The sequence below is a fragment of the Felis catus genome, chromosome B1 (genome assembly GCF_018350175.1).
Source record: "Felis catus isolate Fca126 chromosome B1, F.catus_Fca126_mat1.0, whole genome shotgun sequence".
Classification (NCBI taxonomy): Eukaryota; Metazoa; Chordata; class Mammalia; order Carnivora; family Felidae; genus Felis; species Felis catus.
In genome coordinates this window covers 118,961,291-118,984,224 of record NC_058371.1, presented here as the reverse complement: position 1 = coordinate 118,984,224, position 22,934 = coordinate 118,961,291, and the positions used below count along the sequence as shown (strand labels likewise).

Genomic DNA, 22,934 nt, shown 5'->3' with positions numbered 1-22,934 from the left:
CTTAGGATGTGGAAATCATTTGCTTCACTTTAACGGGTCTTTGTTGTTTGTTGGGGTCTATTATGCGCTCTTCTAGGATATTTAAATTTTAATGAGTAAGAAAGAGAAAGAGAGCAGGGCAATAAAATAGAAGGGCCCTACATCATTTAAGATAGTGGAAGCTTCCTTCCTGGCCCTTCACCAAGATTGTTTTGAGGGAGAGAAATAAAAATTCTCTCATTTTAAGGCATAGTTACGGTTGTTTCGTCACAGTCTACTCTAACACTAGTACATATTTAGTGGCAGAGTGCAGGCATCCTGACTACCCTGAGGAGGCAGGGTCCAGGCAACACTTCAAGCTTCACAATGTGGAGGAGGTGTGGAGGCTTGAAAGGGAAGGACATGTTGGGTAGGAGCAAAAAAAAAAAATCAAGCTCGGCTGAAGAGAACAGATATTAGAGATTGAAAAGAAAGGATGAGGTCATGTGTGCTAGGCTTAGTCATTCATACTTACCAGGTGTGTAATTGAGCAGGGTGATTGTGTAGGTTATTTTCTTCACGTACTATTTAAGTTGGTTTACTCAACATGCACCCACCTCACTTTCCTCTGCCTTTTATTTTATAAAGGTCGGAAAACAAAACTCTCAAACTCCAGCCTCTTTTGCTGCTAGTGCTGGCCAAGGAAACACAAGCTGAGGAGGACTTCCTTCTTGGATAGAAAGGCAAGGCCACTCTGAAACGCTTTCCATTTTTGTCCTTTCCTTGCTTTTTCCTGGAATGCAAATATTCCTTGGGACATGGCAGCCATTTTGTGACTTGGTACGAGGTCAGAGGCACACATTAAGGACAGAGCCCGGTAAGGGAAGGAACCTGATGGCTTGAAGACAGCCTCAGTGCCGCAGCCCTAGACTAACTCCTCTGTGCTCCTTATATGAGAAACAGTTAACTTCATTAGATTATGTTTTTCTCCAGGTTTTTTTGTCTTTGGAACCAAGTATCTTCATAACAGTCATGATGGTTAAGAACAAAGCCTGCGGAGTCAGAAAGACCAAGGTAAGCCCCACAGCTTTTCACTAGCTGAGTAAGTAACAACTCTCCAAACCCCAGTTTTCTCATCTGTTAATGAAGGTAACCATAGCACCTACCTCAGGCATGTGAGGAGGGACTAGAGGCATGTACAGATACCAGCACATTTGTCACATTTTTACTTAATAAACGTTAATGATTATTAAAATTCAATTATAGTAGATGAAAAAATTTGATTTTAAAAAATCCCTGATCTAATTTCTGCATACATCCACATACGGTTTTTGGTAAAACTGTCCCTCATTGCCTACGGTAGCTTCCAATGGAGTCTAATGATCTCTAATCATCCCCAGCTGTGCTCCTTGCCTCAATGTCTTTCCTTTAACTTTTGAGGATTTTAGAACGGATTTTATATGGACATGAGAATTCTCTAATCAAGGCCAACTCTAACACTTTCTTGGTGCAACTTTCTTCTGACCCCTTTGTCCCCAGATTTTCAACAATAATGCCTACTCTGTGATAGCCTAAGTAACATGGTGTTGTAAAAATTTGCTTACACATCTGTATTTTCCATGGACTAAATTTCTTCAAGGCTAGGGACCATATCTTTTTCACCCTTATATTGCAATCAGCATACAGTAATTTGTTTTCCAACGAAACATGAATTTCACCAAGACAGTACCTTTTGGTGTCCAGACCAGCGATTGGCACACAGTAAACGACCATTAAATATTTGCCGAGTATGAGTGGCAGGCTCTTAGTTTTCTTGAATATAAATCTGCCAGGCTCTCAAGAAAATATTTTCTATGAACAATAATCTATTTGTCTTCAGTCTTGGCTTTATTTTCAGGCCAGTTTAGTGTTTTCTGACCATATTACTGCTTTTTAACATTCTTGCATGTTTCATTGTTGACTTTCGTCATTATCCTTTCACAGCCATTCATCATGATATTGAAACTCAGATCTCAAGAGTTTAACATTCTGAGGGAGATGTCGACAACATGGAGGAAAAGGGAGTCCCACCTCTCTTTTCCCCCGAGACACTGATTTAAAACACTAAATGAACCAAAATACCTTCTTAACCTAACTAAGCCAGTTAAGAAGTTGCAGTACCCTTGGTAAGGAGAAAGCTGAGAATAGCTGCATTGAAATGGGCAAGAGCCATTTCACCTCACCTGTGGCTCCACCCATCCCACCTCACCCCTTTCCCAAGCTAGCACAGTTCAATCTCTGGCTCCTGGTTTTCCCAGGGGAGTAGGGGGAAAGAAAAGAGTGGAAAATTCATCCAAAATTCTTTCCATATGGCAGCCCAAGGGACTGGTTTCTGTCTTGCCTGACTTGGGAGGCTGATGGAACTGGCATAGTTGGCACTAGACGGCCTGCAGTGCCCCAGAAGGAGACCGGAATGGTTCAGCACACTTGGGAGAGAGGAGGAAGAGTAGAGTATGTGCTTGGTGTTCCAACTTTTTGGAAGGCTGTCCAAGACTGATATTTGTCTTATCTACCTGGGGTGCTAATGGGGGGCTGAGATGCTTTGGATGCCTGGGGGCTAATGAGAACAAAGGAGAGCAGGTGGCTTCTTACTGCATTAAAGAACATGCTGTACTGCAGAGAGACACCAGAGGGAGCAAGAGATCCAGCTCTCAGAAAAGAAATTGGCAAATTATACACATAGCCCAGAGAAGTCATATCCCCCTAAAAAGTTTTCAGAGACCCCTGGCATCTATGACCAGGCTGACTGGTGTAAGCATTCCCCTGTGTGAAGCAATCTGTATACTAGAAGAGGTGGCTGCTTTTTCAAATGCATTAAACTCAGCAAAAAATCAGAAAGCACATGTACACACAAAGAGAAGCATGACCCGAAGGAACAAAGTAAGTCTCCAGAAACTAACGCCAAAGAAAAAGTGATCTATGAATTACCAAAGAATTCAAAATAATAGTTTTAAAGATGCTCAATGATCTACAAGACAATGCAGATAGGCAACTACATGAAATTAGAAAAACAATGCATGAACAAAATGACAATATTAACAAAGAAATAGAAACTATAAAAAAAGAACCATACAGAAATTCTGGACCTGAAGAATACAATGACTGAATTAAAAAATTTACTAGAGGGGTTCAGTAGCAAGACTTGATCCACGAGCAGAAAGAATCAAAGAAAAAGGAATAAAGAAACGTGAAGAAAGCCTAAGGTTCTCATGGGACATCAGCAAGTGGACCAATATATGCATTATGGGACTTCCAGAACAGAGAGAGGGTCAAGAAATTTATTTGAAGAAATAATGGCCCCAAACTTCCCAAATCTAAGGAAATGGACATCCAAATTCTAGAGTTGAGCAATATTCTACTAGACTGGATACCTGATGACTGATTACGTTTAATGGACTTAGTTTTATTATCCAGGTGAACCTACTACCTTGAGTTACTGTTATTCAGTGGAGGAGCAGACATTGTCAAGAAACAAATCTGCAGCTCTGCTATAGTGTCTTATTGGGGGAAGAGTGGAAAGGAGAAACAACTCCGAAGGGACTGGCTTGGGGGAGACAGTTATTGGAAGGGACACCTTCCCTTAGCCCTAGTGAATGCCTATGACAGTATATTAAGGGAAAATATCCATCCATAGATTGTAAAATGATGGCTATGATGTAATTCACAATCTCTTCCTTTGAATGAATTTTATTAAAGAGCCAAGAATGCACTGAAATCACTAACTGTTCTAAACCTTATGCAACTTGCTGTTTTATGTGATTTTTCAAAGTCTTAGGATTTAAAAGTAGTAACAGATGCTCTCTAAAACCATAGTTCTTAACCTCCTATAGGGTGACAGATCCCTTTAAGAATATGATAGAAGTATGGACCCAAGTATCCTAGAAAAATGAGTTTACATACAAATTAACATAAAATTTCAGAGGTCTTACAGACTGCATGAAGCCCATCCACAGATGCCTTATGTATGTGTGGGGACTCTGGGTTTCTAAGATTTTCTACTTTGATAGAAACTCAGGTGTTGTTTCCTCATGTCTGAAATACAAGGGTAGGATAAATGGTATGAAGTTCTTACCGCTGGGAGTAAAATGCAGCACAGTACAAAGTCTAATAGCAAATCAGCCAATTTAGAGTTCTTGTATAGGGAGTGGGTGGGTACAGAAAAACAAAGAGAATTTTTGTATTTATTATAGCAAAACAAAGATCAGACTAGAAAATGAAGAGGTCACAGCACTTTGCTGTCCCTTAGCAACTTAAATCCAGGAAGCATGTATATATTCTTGTAGCAAAATTCTGAAAGTCACCAAACGAGTACAGCCAAATATACCCTGAATACCCCACCAAGAAACCATCAATATTACATAAAGTTGTGATTCAGAACCACTAATTAAACATTTATTCAATGTTCAAGGCACTTAAAAAGTAGTTCATAATGTTCATTAAATGACACTTTATGTATTAGGCCTTAGAATTACCTAAGCATGTGTAAAACATTACATTAATAAAGATGAATACATTTTGTATATGCATGGAAAGACTGGAAATTTCCTTCAATAATTTTATTCTTTATAAAATATATAAATAAATAAAACAATTCAATTTCTAAAGTATTACCACATTCAAGGAGGTTTTGCTATCAGTCATTCCAAATTATTGGAACGCATTAACCTCCTGTTCCTTCATCTTCCAATTCTAGTGGCAAAGTGAAAACTGAACTGAAATTACGTTGGACTGTGGTAACATTGCCAGGGATAGGCACATAACGTAAAAGTACAGTCATTTCTCAGCAGGAAACGCTGGGCCCCCAGGAAAGTGACAGCAGAGGAGCCTACTGGGTCTTGCACTCAGGCATATCTTTTCTTGAGGAGGTGTGCCAAAGACTTGGCTGAGGACCCACTCTCTCTGCTCCAGCCGTTTGTTCTTCTGAGAAAAAACAAAAAGAAAAAAAAAAAACCCAAAAGTAACCATATTTTATTAAAAAAACTACACAAAATTCTAATAGAATTGGAAATGTAAACAATGCTAAGACAGCAGAGATAAGAAGAATGAAAAATGACAATATGGTCATTAACCTCATGTTTGGTCATTACAAAGGTATATTTCACTTCATCAGAGTTGGAGAAGTTTATTCCCCATTTTCTCACAAAATCAATTGTTAGAAAAACCATTTTGAACATAAAACCAAGAAGCAATAAAGTCTCATTTGAAATTCATCAGTTTGAGATTCAAAGTGAAATCAAACACAGAGTGAGTCTGATTTTCTTTTGCCTGAATTTTAGGGGAAAAAAAATGCTATACTAAACAAATACTATTAATTTTGGAGACTATTTAGCCATCCTTGGAAAACTTTCTTTGAGCCTTTAAAGAGCACTTCAGTTGTGTTTATTTGTTTATAAATAATATTGATTTTCAAATGATTATATTCATATAAGTAAATGTCTCATACCTGGTCTTTGGAATTATCTCAAGTTGTTGAGAAATTTTAAATTATCTTTTATAATTCAAAATAAAAGCATTAAAATTTTCTTAGAATGGTATTTTACTAATTCAGGCTGGGACTATGTCTTTTAAGGCTGAATTGGCCAGTTTTTTGATTCATATATTATTCCAGTCTACTCTTAGAGAATGCCACACTGTCAGTGCAGAGCCCCGGTGGGGCTTGATCTCATGAACCATGAGATAAGGACCTGAGCCAAAATCAAGAGTCAGACACTTAACTGAGTCAGCCACTGAGCCACCCAGGTGTCCCTCCAGCCTACTCTTTTATTTATTTTACTTAAAAATAGTACCAGAGTGATCCATATATTGATAAAAAGACTTAAGCATTTCTACTTGTGGTTTCATATCATGCATGTGTCTCTGGCATTATCAGATAAAATCAAGAGGTGATTAACAGTTTCCTGGTTTTTCAGAAGACTCTTCTAAAATAGCATGTATGCATATACAGCAAAAGTTCCACATAAGTGTTAGCTAATGGCAAGTGCTTAAATGTTTGTTAAATACTATTCCATAAAATGAATAGTTTAAACATTTTTTCAAATTGATGTCTTCCTATATCCCAAAGAGCACTTTAAGACTGAGGACTTATCTAATATTGATTTTAAAGTTGATGAGAATGGACAGATTTTTTTTTAAAGTCACACAGTAGAGTTCCTCACAAATCCACAACCTTCACTTGGGGCCAAAAATGATTTGGCAACTGCTTTCCTTAGGTGTACAATTTTATTGCTGTAGATTTCTACAACTGTGTAATGGGATTTCTGACAGGCAGATATGCAGTCACAAAGGCTCTGGCCACACACACAATCAATGGTGTGTGGTGAGAAGGACTACAAGAAACACAGTATTACAGACTTTCTTCTGCAATGCTCTACACCTCTGTGTCTGGCACCCCTCCTACCACCTAGCCAGGCACCTATGACTGCTTTGATTCCCCTATCTCTCCTGTCCGTCCACTTCTCTCTAGCTCTACTGAATCTGCTCAGGTCCACGCTAGTATGACCTCTTGCTTAGACAACTGTCATAAACTCTTGCTCCTATTATTTGTTGGTTACCATATAACTAAGGTGATGTGTTCAAAATTTATAACTCATTATGATCCCCTGCCATTATGTTGTTTAAAATCTTTCAGGGGCGCCTGGGTGGCGCAGTCGGTTAAGCGTCCGACTTCAGCCAGGTCACGATCTCGCGGTCCGTGAGTTCGAGCCCCGCATCGGGCTCTGGGCTGATGGCTCAGAGCCTGGAGCCTGTTTCCGATTCTGTGTCTCCCTCTCTCTCTGCCCCTCCCCCGTTCATGCTCTGTCTCTCTCTGTCCCAAAAATAAATAAACGTTGAAAAAAAAAATTTAAAATCTTTCAAAGACTTCTTCTATACAATCTACAAATTCCCACACACCTGGCTCTTCTCCTCTTTGCCTTCAGGGCCTCCAACCACAGCAGCTTGTGTTAACTGTGCTGTGGCCATACGATCTTTCTTCTAATGCTTCCCCTGGTTATGGTCCCTCCTACCTTGGGCTGTCACTGTTCTATCTGCCAGAAATACTTTTCCCTCCCCTCTTTGTTAAGCAAACTCACATTAACCTTAGATCTCAGTTTCCTTCTTCAAGGAAGACTTCCTTAATATTCCTGCAACAAAAACCTATAATATGCCTCATAGCCTTTTATACTCTAGAATTTTACCTGTCTATTTTTGACTACTTGATTACTATATCTCCTATTGGACTATACGCTCCAGTAGAGTAAGGGACCATGTCTGGTTTTGCTTATCAATGTATCTGACACATAGTCGGAGATCAAAATTTTTTGTTGATTGAATTAATAAGTAAGTGAAATAAGTCTATGATCTGGCTTGTGTAAAATGAATATAATGCTATTGGAAATGCTGGCCAACTGAATTGATAAGAAGGGCTTCTTCGGTAAAAGTTTTGTTTATAGTGTAGTGTCTTCATGTTTTTAACAGAGTTGCTTATTTCTCTTAGGGAAAAGCTGAAGGTTTAAGAGGCAGAATAAAGACTTAGCTTGGGGTAAAAAACAATACACGTTAGTGCCATGCTTTGGAGAAACTTTCTCACCCCAGAAATGCCAAATCAAGTTGAGCACCATAGTTTGCTCAACTATATCTTGTCTAAACTTGCCCTTTGGGGTCACAAATTAATGATAAATTCTGACAGATATCCCCTGATTTCTAAGGAACTAGGATATTTACTTACCTGGGCAAAGGCCTAAACCCGAGTTATCAAAATAGCGAACTGGTTGAGGTGTTGGTAAAGACTTTGATCTGCTATCGAAAAATGAAGATTTTGGTGATTCCCTTGGCACAGGATCTTGTAAATTCCGTTCCTTGCATTGAGAAGGTGTATGTGGCCTCTTTTTGGAAGCTGTTCTAGTCATTTTAGGAGACTGTGGAGAATTCTCACAATTAACTTCTTTGTGTGCCTCTCTTTTAAGGATTCTTTCCTTCCACATTTTGACCTCACCGGAAAGATGATGATTATTGCTTGAATGTAGTAGGGAAAAAAAAAAAAAGAGAGAGCCTGTAAGTCTGGCTCAATTCCTGAAATTTATTCACACTTACATTAAAAATTTTTTAAACTCTGGTAAAATATATACAACATATAATTTAGCACTTTGTCTTGTTTTTAATCTTAAATTTTAGTTCTAGTACAGTTAACATATAGTGTTATATTAGTTTCAGGTGTACAAAATAGTGATTCGACACTTGCATACAATACCCAGTGCTCTTCACAACAAGTGTACTCTTAAGTCCCCATCACCTATTTCACCCATCCCATTACCCCCTTCCCTCTGGTAACCATCAGTTTGTTCTCTATGGTTAAGAGCTTCTTGGTTTGTCTCTGTCTCTCTCTCTTTTTTTTACATTTATTTTTGAGAGATAGAGTGAGACAGAGCACGAGTGGCGCAGGGGCAGAGAAAGAGGAGGGGACACAGAATCTGAAGCAGGCTCCAGGCTCTGAGCTGTCAGCACAGAGTTCGATGTGGGGCTCGAACTCACGGACCATGAGATCATGACCTGAGCTGAAGTCAGACATCTAATCGACTGAGCCACCCAGGCACCCCAACTCTCTTTCTCTCCCCCCCCCCCGCCTTTGCCTGTTTGTTATAATTTACCATTTTATCATACTTATATTCCCACCTAATGCTTCCTGCTTGGATTATTTTCACAGTTCAGAAAATGAAATGAGGTCGCATTAATTGAACAATTGTAATCATGGAGTCCTGAAAAGAAAGCTTAGAGTATGACAGATTTTCAAATGAATCAGTGAGATCATCCAGAGTGGCTTACCCATTGATACTTTGCAGCAATAACTTGACAAATTAATCTTCTGGATAGACTAATCTTTAATGTACCTTTGTTATTTTAAAAGAAATACTACACCATGCTTCTGAACTAGTTATAGTCTTGCTTGCTGCAGGAAATGTCACCAGCATTTATCCAGTTCCTGCAGAGAGAAGCCTGGGGACCAATCCCAGAGGCCTTGCTCTCCTTTATTTGGTCATCCAGGTCTGTGGACCCAACCTCACACTTAATCTTTCAAATTTATCTCCTTATATTTATCCCAATTGGCTCCATTCTAGTCCATGCCAAAATTATCTTTTGCATGGACTATAGCAAATAGATTCCTAAACTGGGTTTCCCTATTTGCTCTAGAGCCAGAGATGCTATCTGATCTCATCAGGCCCTGGCTTAAAATCCTCCACTGGAGGTCACTTTCTCATTATATTGCAGATTATCACCCACGCCTCCTCAGACTGACCCAAAAAGGCCTGTGTAAGTAACCTAGACCAGTGACCTCTGGCATCTCTTCTTGTACCTTAATGTTTCATTCTCTACACCCCAGTCACACTGGGTGTCTTTCAGTTCCACCAACAGGTTATTCTTTCTGATTGAAGCCTGTGCACATGCTGGCCCCTGCCTAGAAGGCTTATATGTCTCTCCTTTCATCTGGCCTAACCTCTACCCTTTTCCATAACTGCTCTTCCATCAGTTTCTTCACCATCACCCCTCCCCACAACTAGATAATGTGTTTTTTTTCTGTTGCTGTTTAATAGCACTCATTGCAAAAATTAGTTGTTTAGTTATTTGTTTAATGCCTATTTTTCTTCTATTGTATCATTAGTAAAGTGCTTGGCACAAGATTCTAATCCTTGATAGAAGCCAAATAATTAAATCTGTTAGAACTGTTTATGAAGTAAAAGGAAATACGCTACAATAATGGACTTAAGTTCTCCTTTGACTTGGGTATACAGACTTGTGGTATATTTGAGCTGCCCCTCAAAGATCTGTTTACTTCCTGCTTCTGGGCTTTGTTAAAAATAGGTCAATTGATAGATAGCAAACATCTGGAATGGTGTCCCATAGTCTTATTCCTCTTAAAAGACATATATTACAAAAATGCTGATTTGAAGGGGCACACGCACCCCAATGTTTATAGCAGCACTATCAGCAATAGCCAAATTATGGAAAGAGCCCAAATGTCCACCGACTAGTGAATGGCTAAAGAAGATGTGGTATGTGTGTGTATATATATATATAGTAGAATATTGCTCAGCAATCAAAAAGAATGAAATCTTGCCATTTACAACAACATGGATATAACTAGAATGTATTCTGGGGCACCTGGGTGGCTCAGTCGGTTAAGCGTCCGACTTCAGCTCAGGTCATGATCTCACGGTCCATGAGTTCGAGCCCCGCGTCGGGCTCTGTGCTGACAGCTCAGAGCCTGGAGCCCGTTTCAGATTCTGTGTCTCCCTCTCTCTCAAAAATAAATAAACGTTAAAAAAAAAAATAACTAGAATGTATTCTGCTAAGCGAAATAAGTCAGTCAGAGGAGGATAAATATCATAATTCCATGCATGTGGAATTTAAGAAACGCAACAGATGAACATAGGGGAAGGGAAGGAAAAATAAGATAAAAACAGAGAGGGAGGCAAACCATAAGAGACTCTTAAATACAGAGAACAAACTGAGGGTTGCTGGAGGGGTGTTGGGTTGGGGCATGGGCTAAATGGGTGATGGGCAGTAGGGAGGACACTTGTAGGGATGAGCACTGGGTAATGTATGTTAAGTGATGAATCACTAAATTCTACTCCTGAAATCATTATTACACTATATGTTAACTAGCTTGGATTTAAATTAAATTAAAAAAATATATATTTATTACATATACTCTAAAAAATGACTTTCCCCAGATGTGTGAAGGCTTGCCAATTGCAAAAAATATATATGCATATGTAGATGCCATGCTCCCCACATGTAATAGCCAGAAGCATAATTTCAATATCGTGTAAGCAGATCTTACCTTAATAGTTCATTTTTTTGCTTTGTTAGCTGTTCATTTTGCTGCTTTAACTTAGAGATTTCTTTTTCTAGCCGTATATATTCACTTTTAAAAATAAGAGCTTTTGTGCTTTGTACGATGCCACTGCCACCTCCACAGGTTAAGGGTTTATTAGAAGGCTGAGTGTCCGTACATTCTGATACAACTGTGAGGAGGGCAAATATACACATAAGTGATAATTTTAATTATCTCCAAAGTTCAAAGTAAAGGGAATGTTACTGAGTGCAATAAGTCACTGTAAAAAACCAGACCATCTCAATCATCTCCCTAGAAGCCATCCTTGCCTTCCTCCTTCTACCTCACTTCCTGTGCCTATATGATCAACACTTCTAATTATCTCTAGGGTCCTCCTGCTTCTCTCCACCCCACCAAGTCCACTCCCACCACAGTGCTCCCTGAAATCTTGCACAATGACGGCAGCGGTAGTAATCTCCCCAGTGAGTGTGGTCCTTCACTCTCTCTCTTCTCCATCAGTGGAAACACCCAGAGGGCTTCTTACAATACAGAATGTGTGTGTGGGGGGTCCACTGCCAGTTACTCAGTGCACTGTAAGTTCTCAACACATACTTGTTAACTGAATAAACCTCAGAAAGATACTAAAGCATATATTATTAAGTATTCTGCACTATGTGTGTAAAAGTAATGTAAGGAGTTGTTTTTTAAATTTCAGGTAAAACTGCATTAAAATGTGAGGTGCTTCTACGTAGAATAATCCACTGTGTAACCAACAATTTACAAAAGGGTGGTAAGGTGTGTGTGGGGAAGACACTTAATGTCCATTTTCTTTTGAATTACTTTGGATTCAGATACAATATGTACTGAAAGTCACAAATCAAAAGTTAATTATCCTGACCCTTCTGTAACAACAAAGCTTGCTCATTTCTATTTTTATCCCTTAAAGTTTTCCAGGTAGGGGTGCAATTATCCCACAACAGCCACTAGAGAAGTTCAGTCTACATATGTACTAGACAACATCTTTAACACTTTCTCATTTTTTTTTTAAATGAGTGGATAATAATACACACAAGTATTACCTTATGTTTGCTTGACATTTAGAACTTTCAGTGTGCTTTCACACACAACTTTCAGTTTGATCCTTACGATAAGTATATATATAAGCTAGAAGGTCAAGTATTATTGTCCCCATGATTTCATAGGGCCATGAAGTGAGAGTGACCTGTTCTTAGTTCAGTCTTTACTACAGAAAGCTGTCCCAAGTACTGTTCAGCATCCTCTCTTTTCAAATGAAACATGAGATAAAAATATGGAAAAAGATATAGGTTGAGGAAATCATACGAGAAATTTGATCATTAGATTTGAAAACTGTGTCTAAAATCAATTTCAAAAAGATTGCACGATTTCAAAGAGTTTGCAAATAAGCATCAACTCTTTATTTTCAGTACTAAGAACAAATAGGATTTTATTTCTTTATTTCTACTGTGTACTGATTGTATTTTTACTGTGCCTATGGTTATCATCTATTAAGATGTGAATGTCTTCACTACTATGTAAAGATGTGATGATCTGATAATGCAAAGGTAAAATTTGTATTTTTTAAGAATCTCCAATGGACAGTTAAAATTATAGGAAACCAAACTAAATTGGGTACAGGATAAATATGATCCCAGTAAGTTCGTTTCAAAAACAGTTCTTTCTAAATTAGTGATTAACATGTTTATTCTTGACTGTCACATATATAATAGTATTCAAAATGTCTAAGTGTATTGAGAAGTAAAATGGAAAGTTATGGAAATATCAGCATTTTCTACTTACGTGAGGTATCTTGCGCTTGTTGATTTCTTCTAAGATTTTCTCTCAATACCCTTATAACTTCTTTTTGATATTCTACAGTGGCTTTTGTAGAAGTAATTCTAAAAAGAACAATGGAAATATGTAAAAGCCTAGCAACTAATTTTTAATGGAAGAACAAACAGAATTGCTGTCAAGAATTTTCTAATAAGATATATCACATTGACATGAAACCCATAAGTAGTAGCAGATACCCTCCTGGTACCGAGTGTTTTATAGGTACAACACCATCAAATCAGAAGCATTCTGTCTGGTTGCAGGAGTAATTTTTTTAAACAATTCTTTTTAAATATCTGGAAGCCCAATAGCTATTAATTGGATACAACGATTACCAGAGCATGAAAGTGAGAAAAAACTTCTACCTATGTCTACATTGTCAGGGAAGTAAACCCCGGCTGCAGTCCAGTCCAGTGTGATAGTCAAAGGTCAAACAAATTCTGCTCACTGTCTCCCAGTAGAAAGTGATATTTTATGAACTCCTGGCTTAAGCATTAATCAGCAGTGATAAATCATACTTTCTCCCTTTAGAGACTCTGAAAGTTATCTGCTGATCCTATTCTCTAAGTAAAATTGCTTTTTTTATAGTGAAGAACTTGATAGGTATAAGTTTCACTAAAACCAATACTCTTATCAATGGAAGGCTAGTCCGGATGCAAAAGCTTCAGAATGCTACTTTTTGGGCAAATTAGGTATCCTTGTTAAATATTTATAGGAAGAACAAAAAGCATTAGGAGCCAGAAGGAATCTTAAGAAATCGTCTAATACAAACTTATTGTTTTATTTATTGAATATGAACATAAAGCCCAGAGAGATTAAACAGCTTATGCAAGGTGATATAATAATGTGGCAATATTATATTTCTAATTCACTGTCTCTGACTCTGTTTCATGTTCTTTCATTACGCCATATCATAAAGAATTTTAGGCGTGCCATTATGTACAGTAGTATACATAAACAAATAAAAAGAGGTTATGCATTTGGGTACTAGGTACCATAATTTAAAAGGAAATACAACCTTTACACAAAAACACAACAGGAGGAACAAATTAAATTAAGAGAACCAACAGAAACCTTGGTCAAACTGCTAGACACAAACACACACATACAGGTTCTTAACATTCCTTTTCAAGCATAAAAAGGCCATTTTTAAGCTGTTTATATATGACTGAGCAAGAAGCATCAAAAGAAACATTGTATTAGTAATTGGCCAGAGCTAGGCACATTTTTAAAAAAACTTTGGATATGTAATGAGAATTTAACAAGTTTAAAATCTGTGGATGTGGATATTTATTTTAAAAAGCAATAACAGTATTTCCATATATTTTAAAAAGTTAACCAATGCAAAGGAATTTATATAATTTAGAAGGCAAACTTGAGCTATTAAAGTCGTGTTCAATTAAGGCAAAGACGTACTCTTTTTCAAACTCTTTGGCAGTTTTCATCTTCTCTAGGTCTATTTTTACCAGCTTTGTTTTGAGATCTTCAATTTCTTCTTTGTAGGGCTTAGCTCCTAAAGCAACTTTGTCCTAAATTTTTTAGAGAAGAGAAAAAGAAAATAATTTCAGAGCAGTTTTAAAGAGTTGTTAACTACCTTGATTTGGTAGGAACATTTTAAAACAGCAAACTTCAAATATATGAAAAGCAGGAAAAGGCCCAAAATTTAATCCTAAAATGAACAAGCAGATATTTGATGTGAAGTATATTTGAAACTACTGGAAGCTAATATGTAATTAAGAACATATGACTTTCATTTCTTAAAACAATTTTTTTTTCCAATTAGAAATGAAATACTTAAGACAAAATGCAACAAATGTTGAGAATAATGGGGGGTGGGGGTGGGGTGACAGGGAGGGTAAAATGAAACAAAAAGATGCCAGAATGGCAATACAAACAGCAAACTAGAACTGAACCAAGACACAAAGCAGTATAAAGTGTTGTTGGGACATTGTGTACTCAGGGATGGTTCAGTCCAGTGCTGTCAATGTATCTACTTCCCATCACAGAAAAAAAAAAAAACAAAAACATACATAAATACATACTTGCATATATTTAAATCTTTTTTTAATAAACAGATTTTTATATTTTAGAGAAACTTTAGGTTGATAGAAAAACTGAGCAGAGAGTACACAGAGTTCCCATATACCCTTGTCGCACTCCATCTCCCTCCCCACCCTGCCCATTTCCCCCATTATTAACATCACATATTAGTGTGGTATATTTGTTACAAATGATGAGCCAATATTGATATATTTTAGGTTGCATTAGGGTTTTTTTATTTGTACTGTACATTCTATGGATTTTGACAGATGTAAAATGGCACATATCCATCATTACTGTATCATACAGAATAGCTTCCCTTGTGTTTCACCTATTCATCTTTCCCTCCCTAACCCCTTCCGGACCATTGGCAACCATTGATTTTTTTACTGTCTCCCTGGTTTTGCCTTTTCCAGAACGTCATATAGTTGGAATCATAGGGTATGTAGTCTTTTCAGATTGGCTTCTTCTGAATTTTTTTTTTTAATGCGTTTTATTTATTTTTGAGAGAGAGAGAGAGAGAGAGAGAGAGAGAGAGAGAGAGAGAGAGAAAGAGGGAGAGAGGGAGGGAGGGACTGAGCACAAGCCAGGGAGGAACAGAGAGAGAGGGAGACACAGAATCCAAAGCAGTCTCCAGGCTCTGAGCTGTCAGCACAGAGCCCGGCGCAGGTCTTGAACTCATGAGCCATGAAATCATGACCTGAGCCAAAGATAGACGCTTAACCAACTGAGCCACACAAGCACCTCAGATTGGCTTTTTTTAAAAAAAAAAAATTTTTTTTTAATGTTTATTTATTTTTGAGATAGAGAGAGACAGAGCATGAACGGGGGAGGGGCAGAGAGAGAGGGAGACACAGAATTGGAAGCAGGCTCCAGGCTCCGAGCCATCAGCCCAGAGCCCGACGCGGGGCTCGAACTCACGGACCGCGAGATCGTGACCTGAGCTGAAGTCGGACGCTTAACCGACTGCACCACCCAGGCGCCCCTTAGATTGGCTTCTTTTAATTAGCGGTGTGTATTTAAGGTTCGTCCGCATCTTTTTGTGGCTTGTTAGCTCATTTCTTATTATTGCTGAATAAATCACTTTTTATCATTGTACCACAGCCATACAATGGAGAATTAGATATTGAATAAAAAATAAAACCCATCTAAATAGGGACCTAGAGAGCTCTCTTTATTCCTCTAGGCTTTCTCACCCCAAACCCCATAGAAACATTCACATGCACACCATGGCTAGCAAAGACTAAAAAGATGCAAAATGATAGATGCTCAGCTTAAGGAGGCTGATGACAGGGTAAGATAAGCCCATTCTTGGAGAAGCCCACTGTTTGCTCAGTCACAGCACCCGTTCAATACCCCACCTTCTGATTCAGATGCTCATATCAGGGACTCCCTGAGAATGTGGCTGACTGAAGTGTTGTCAGTTTTGTAAGAAGTTGCCAAACTCTCTTTCAAACTGGCTGTCCCATTTGCAGTCCTTCAAGCAATGAATGAAAGTTCCTATTCCTCCAGCTCCTCATCAGCATTTAGTGTGATGTTTTGGATTGGCGAGCATGGCATTTTGAGATACCATAGGTGTTATAGTGTAGTGTATTTTGTTTTAATTTGCAATACTCTAATGAAATGAAGCTGAGAATCTTTTCATTTGCTTATTTGTCCCATGAGTATCTTCTTAGGTGGGGTGTCTGTTTAGATCTGTTGCCCATTTTTTAATCAGGTTGTTTTTATCATGGACTTTTAAGAGTTCTTTGTTTATTTTGGACAACAGTTCTTTATCAGATATGTGTTTTGCAAAAATTTTTCTTCTGGTCTGTGACTTGTCTTTTAATTTTCTTAACTGTCCTTCACAGAGCAGATATTTTTCATTTAAATATTTTCATTTCAACTTACCAGTTTTTTCTTTCCTGGATCGTGCTTTTGGTGTTGTATCTAAGATAAAGTCACTCCCAAGCCCATGGCCACTTAGATCTTCTATCTTCTCTTCTGGGAGTTTTCTAGTTTTGTGTTTTACATTTAGATTTTTCATCAACTGAGTTACTTTTTGTGGCAGATAGAGGGTCTCTGTCAAGATTCGTTTTTTGGCCTATGGAAGTCCAGATGCTCCAGCATCACTAGTTGCTAAGTTGAGTCTACTCAACTGCCTTTGTTCTGTCTAGGATTAGCTGACTGCATTTGTGTGGGTCTACTTCTAAGCCTTCTATTCTCTTCCACTGATCTACTTGTCTATATACTGTTTTAAAAGTTCAAAGAGGGGCGCCTGGGTGGCGCAGTTGGTTAAGCGTCCGACTTCAGCCAGGTCACGATCTCGCGGTCCGGGAGTTCGAGCCCCGCGTCAGGCTCTGGGCTGATGGCTCAGAGCCTGGAGTCTGTTTCCGATTCTGTCTCCCTCTCTCTCTGCCCCTCCCCCGTTCATGCTCTGTCTCTCTCTGTCCCAAAAATAAATAAACGTTGAAAAAAAAAATAAAAAAAAAAGTTCAAAGAACTTTAGGGGCGCCTGGGTGGCGCAGTCGGTTAAGTGTCCGACTTCAGCCAGGTCACGATCTCACGGTCCGTGAGTTCGAGCCCCGCATCAGGCTCTGGGCTGATGGCTCGGAGCCTGGAGCCTGCTTCCGATTCTGTGTCTCCCTCTCTCTCTGCCCCTCCCCCATTCATGCTCTGTCTCTCTCTGTCCCAAAAATAAATAAAAAACGTTGAAAAAAAAATTAAAAAAAAAAAGTTCAAAGAACTTTATAAAAAAAAGGTATCCACTTATGACACTAAAAAGAAAATGCAGAGATTACAATTTTTTTTTGCCATGGTATAATGAAATAAATTAGTCACATATAACATTATTTAAAACATTCTTATGTAAGAGAAATCAAAATTGAAAATACCGAATTAGAAATGAAAGACAACAGAATTCCATATTTCAAACATATGGCATGCAACCAATGCTGCACTCAAGAAATACTGAGTCTTAAATAGTTTCACTAATAAACTGAGAAGACTGCGAACATAAATTTGTTAATATGACCTATTTATCAGCTGCATTTTAGATGGATTCAGTTAAGAAAGTTTCCTGGCTCTACCTGAGAAAGAATTCCTTTGAAATTCTGATTTGAATTACATGAAAGTTAGGAATTAACTTGGGAACAACTTAGGCTTGTACAGTATTGAAGTTCCAACCTAGGAAATGGTGTGTTTCTTATAAACCACACGCTCTGTATTTCTTTTTTAAGTTCTCTTGCTCTTTTCATATATGTTTTCCTCATTTTTTGTTAAGGTTAGTCATTCAAGCATTTTATTTTTGATTTTGTGACCATCATAAATAAGATCTTTTTTCTTTTTTTTTTTTTAATTTTTTTTTTCAATGTTTTTATTTTTATTTTTGGGACAGAGAGAGACAGAGCATGAACGGGGGAGGGGCAGAGAGAGAGGGAGACACAGAATCGGAAACAGGCTCCAGGCTCTGAGCCATCAGCCCAGAGCCCGATGCGGGGCTCGAACTCCCGGACCGCGAGATCGTGACCTGGCTGAAGTCGGACGCTCAACCGACTACGCCACCCAGGCGCCCCAATAAGATCTTTTTTCTTCTGGGGTGCCTGGGTGGCTCAGGTCATGACTCTGAGTCTGAGCCCCACTCTGTGCTGACAGCTGAGAGCCTGCTTCAGATTCTGTGTGAGTGTGTCTCTCTCTCTGCCTCTTCCCCACTTGTGCTCTGTCTCTCTATCAAAAATAAATAAACATTAAAAAAAAATCTTTTTTTTCCCATCATGCAGGATGTCCCTAAAGTTTTAATGTAACAAATTTTTAATAAATTCACTGCTACTTGATATAAGCAATTTGTAATGATACAAGGGAGGAAATGTATCAAGATTGAAACAAAATTTTAATGATTCATTTGTTCAAATTACTTTCTTCTCTATTCAATTAATAAACCCCACATTATATTGGACAGTTATATCCAAGATGTTTTCAAATAGTGGGGAATAGTTTAAAAGTTTTTTCTTAATGTTGAGTTAAATACACGTTGCATTTTATAGAATCTAAGTTTATAACCTTCCAGTTGTCCGGGCCAAAAACTCTGGCATAATGTCTTAACTCCAAGAAATATGAAAGGAAGGGATGTGTGCCACGTCTAGGCCAGAGCCTTCTTTAAGAATAGAGATTTTAAGATGAATTTTGGCTTCTCCATCTGTCCCTTTCCTATGAGACGGAGCATGAACTGCTTACAACCTGGCTTTAACCATGCAGATGAAAACAGCACCAGAGGGGTGGCGGAGAAACAGGATGGGAGAAAAGTGAGCCTCTGAATGGTCATGCAGTATGGACCCTCCTGCCAACCTGGAACTCATACTTTTATATGAGATAGAGAAACAAGATTCTCTCGTGTTTGAGTTGTTGCAGTCTGCTTCCCTTTGTTGTAGCAGCTACAACAAACACACCCTCTTGGATTTGATTTTCAAAGGGCAGCCTTTAAAATTAAGTCAGATCATTATATCCTTTTGCCAAAATCCCGACGACTTCTCAGCTCACTCAAAATAAAAACCAAAGTTCTTACGATAACCTGTGAGACCCTTTACGAGTTGACTTTCCGCTACTTCTTACCTTCTTTCCAACCTCTGTCCCCTTGCTCATTCTGCACAGGAGACACCGGCTTGTTTCTTAAACATGTCTAGGCTATCTGAGATTTCCTTTGCCTAGAAGGCCCTTCTGCTACCACAGGGCTCACTCATCCCTTCAAGTCTTCTTAATGGTGTGGCTCTGCTCAGCAATGCTTTGTAGGAGAAGAGGTTTCCCTCCCACCCTCACTTTCACCCAGCACCCATACACCCCTTGTCTAGCTTAATTTTTTCCCATTGCACTTTTCACCACTTGACACACATACATACTTGGTTATTTTCTGTCTTCCTGAACAAGAATATAAGCAACTAGAAGGAAGGGAGGTACTTTTCTTTCCACTGCTGTATACATGACATCTAGAGCAATGACCAACATTTAGAAGACTCAACAAATATTTCTTGATTGAATAAAAATGTGATTTGAAATATTAAATAATTATTCTAAAAAGTTCTAAGGATTTACAATTGATTTTCTTGGTTTTTAGTTTTACATTAAACTATATGAGATTGTTTTTTATTGCTTCTGTTTCATGTCTTATTGAATGAGCCAGGACTTTTAGAATAGTATTTATATGCCTTTTAAAAGTAATTTTTCTAGGAATACAAAAATAATCATTATTTTGCATGAAAATATATTCCTACATTTCATTTCTAAGTTTCCGCTCGCTTGCTTATTTATTTATTTATTTATTTATTTATTTATTTATTTATTTATTTATTTATTTATTTTTGAGAGAGGCAGAGAGAGAGGGGGACAGAGGATCCAAAGCAGGCTCCATACTGACAGCAGAAAGCCCGATGCGGGGCTTGAACTCAAGAACTGTGAGATCATGACCTGAGCTGAAGTCGGATGCTTAACCGATTGAGCCACCTGGGGGCCCCTTCACCTGCTTGCTCTCTTAAAGCTTGAGTATTGAACTTCATACATACATAGGTAGCAGGAAGTTCAAGTAAAAGATTAGAGTCCCAAATAAACCGTCAAATTCAACAGTAGAAGAAAAAAAACCCCTTTTATTTTAAAATGAGTTTGTTAAGTTACCTGAAGTACTTGGATCATTTCTTTAGTCTTTTCAAGGCATTTATTTGATTCATTAACTTGTGCTTGAAGTTTTGCTACTAGGTCATTAGTCATCTCAAGTTCTTTCTGCAGCTTTATAATCTTGCTTTCCTTGTGCATAGCACTTTCTTTAGCTTCACGCAGTGAAGTTTCCAACTCCTGAATTTTCTGTGAGAAAATGCACACATAAATAAGGTATGCCATGAAGGCAGAATCACAGAATATAAGTTTAAGACAAAGACGATCATATACATAGGTATTAATTTTTCAGATTGCATTAAGAAAAGATAGAAGAGAAACCAAATGTCACTCAATTTACACATGTATTATTTCCTTTATTTAGAAGTTGATGATTTTAGGATTAAAAAAGGCCCAAATTTTATATTACAAGGTTTAGTGTTTATCTTATTTACTGGTTAGTACAGTGCTAAGCATATTAAAAAGGCACTCACATTTTAAATTAACAGCACTTAAAGAAAGTACACCTGTTAACTGACTCTTTAAGTAATGCATATAACATAGATTTGCCTTTATTTTGATTACCTAATTTTAAAATTAAAAAATACAAGCATGTGGAAAAATTCAAAGGCATATGATGAAGGGGAAGTTTCCCCATCTCAGAACCTGAGCTGACTTGGTAACAATGACTACTGAACTCTTTCAAGTGTATCCTTCTAGAAATTTTCCATGCCTATTTAAGTGCTTGTGACTACACACACACTCTTACAAAAGAGTCAGTCATACACAGAGTAGGAACATACTGAATATATAGTTGTTTTTTAAAAATATTTATTTTTGAGAGAGAGACAGCGAGTGCACAAGTGGGGGAGGGGCAGAGAGAGAGAGAGAAAGAGAGAGCGAGTCTCAATCAGGCTCCTTGCTGTCAGAGAGCCCAATTCAGGGCTCGGTCCCATGAACCGAGAGATCATGCATGACCTGAGCCCAAATCAAAAGTCAGACATTTAATGACTGAGTCATCCCAGTGCCCCAATTCTGTTTCTTTTTAACTTGATAATATACTTTCCAGATATTTCCATTAACAACACATAGAGATCTCTCCACGTTTTTGTTTTCATGGATACATACATCCTGTGTTATAGAGGTATTGTAAATTAGCTAACCCATCAACCACTAGTGAACATCTAGGTTATTTCCAGTTTTTTTCAAATACAAAAATACCTGAATTTAAATACCTGAGTTTGTTCATATTTGTAAGATTATTCACCTACACACACATGCAGGATTTCCTAGAAAATGTTTGTTTTTGGCCTATCTAGAATTTATTTTTGTTTAAATGAGTGAGGTAGGAATCCAGATTTATTTTTTTCCAGGTGGCTAGCTGGTAGTCTGGAATGAAACATGCAGTAAACCATCTTTCCCCCACCGAGTTAGTGGTTACCATTATCAAACACTGAATTCTCATCCTTACTTGGGTGTACTGCTGAACTCTACTCTGTTCCACTGCTCCATGTGTCTATTTCCATATCGTATCAAACTACTCTATGCTACTCTAATTTGGCATGATTACCAGATTAATAGTATATCATTTACTATCGGATAGGGTATTTCCTGGGGTCACTGAAGATGGATATTTCTTCTGCTTCTTTATTGCTTTGGTAGATGGGCTTAATATTTCGGCTATTTTTGTCTCCACCAACTGACTGAGGTCTGTAGTGATTAGCAAATCGATAAACTGTACCAGTGATCTTCTAGTTTCCACTGGTAACTGATTATTAAATTAGTGGCTGACGTTTTATTCTGAGTATTTATTTTGCTCAAGATGATAAATTATAATTTCCTCTTAGGTTCTTCACGAAGTCATTTTGTGTGCTAACAACATAAAATAGTATGCCTGCTTCACAGATTCCCAAGTAAGGCTAGGTAACAAAATAACTGAATCATTCAAAAAAATTTTGTTTTACTAATTCTTTATTTTTGAGAGAGAGACAGAGCATGAGTGGGGGAGGGGTAGAGAGAGAGGTAGACACAGAATCCCAAGCAGGCTCCAGGCTCCGAGCTGTCGGTACAGAGCCCGACATGGGGCTCGAACCCAAAAGCTGTGAAATCATGACCTGAGCTGAAGTCAGACGCCTAACCGACTGAGCCACCCAATGTACCCTATAACTGAATCATTCAAATAACGTATTGATTCTTGGATACGGGTTAATCTATGTAAGACATCTGTTATATTTTTTTAGGCTTTTCCATTTTATTTATTTATTTATTTATTTATTTATTTAGTTAGTTTTTTAACTTTTTTTTTTTTTTCCATGTCAACCTTTTATTTTTAAGCCATTCCTCATTCTCCTGTACAGTTTAAAAAGGAGAATACATTTTTATTTTTTTATTTTTTTTCAATTGTGTAAGATTTTATTTTATTTTTTTATATATATGAAATTTATTGACAAATTGGTTTCCATACAAGTTTTTTAACTTAACAGGTTGGTGTTCTTCCTGGTTCGCATTTTTATTTTTTTTAACATTTTTATTTATTTTTGAGACAGAGAGAGACAGAGCATGAACGGGGGAGGGGCAGAGAGAGAGGGAGGCACAGAATCCAAAGCAGGCTCCAGGCTCC

At 37.9% G+C, this 22,934-nt stretch overlaps 1 protein-coding gene across 7 annotated transcripts in view; it reads right to left on the bottom strand.

The window, feature by feature from the left end:
• Window positions 1-576: 576 nt before the first annotated feature.
• CENPE (centromere protein E) overlaps window positions 577-22,934 on the bottom strand; it is an 85,351-nt gene continuing 62,993 nt past the window's right edge. For 5 of the 7 annotated variants that reach the window (XM_019829159.3, XM_023252890.2, XM_023252891.2 and 2 more), the window contains 6 exons: window positions 20,339-20,524; window positions 14,075-14,187; window positions 12,626-12,723; window positions 10,814-10,997; window positions 7,703-7,989; window positions 4,362-4,917 (listed from right to left, as the gene is read on the bottom strand). In XM_019829159.3, the coding sequence (XP_019684718.3) occupies window positions 4,823-4,917; window positions 7,703-7,989; window positions 10,814-10,997; window positions 12,626-12,723; window positions 14,075-14,187; window positions 20,339-20,524 (963 nt within the window). In that variant the 3' untranslated portion in view covers window positions 4,362-4,822. Of the gene's footprint in view, window positions 1,011-4,361; window positions 4,918-7,702; window positions 7,990-10,813; window positions 10,998-12,625; window positions 12,724-14,074; window positions 14,188-20,338; window positions 20,525-22,934 lie in introns of those variants that run through there. The other 2 variants (XM_023252887.2, XM_023252886.2) reach the window with 2 other exon arrangements.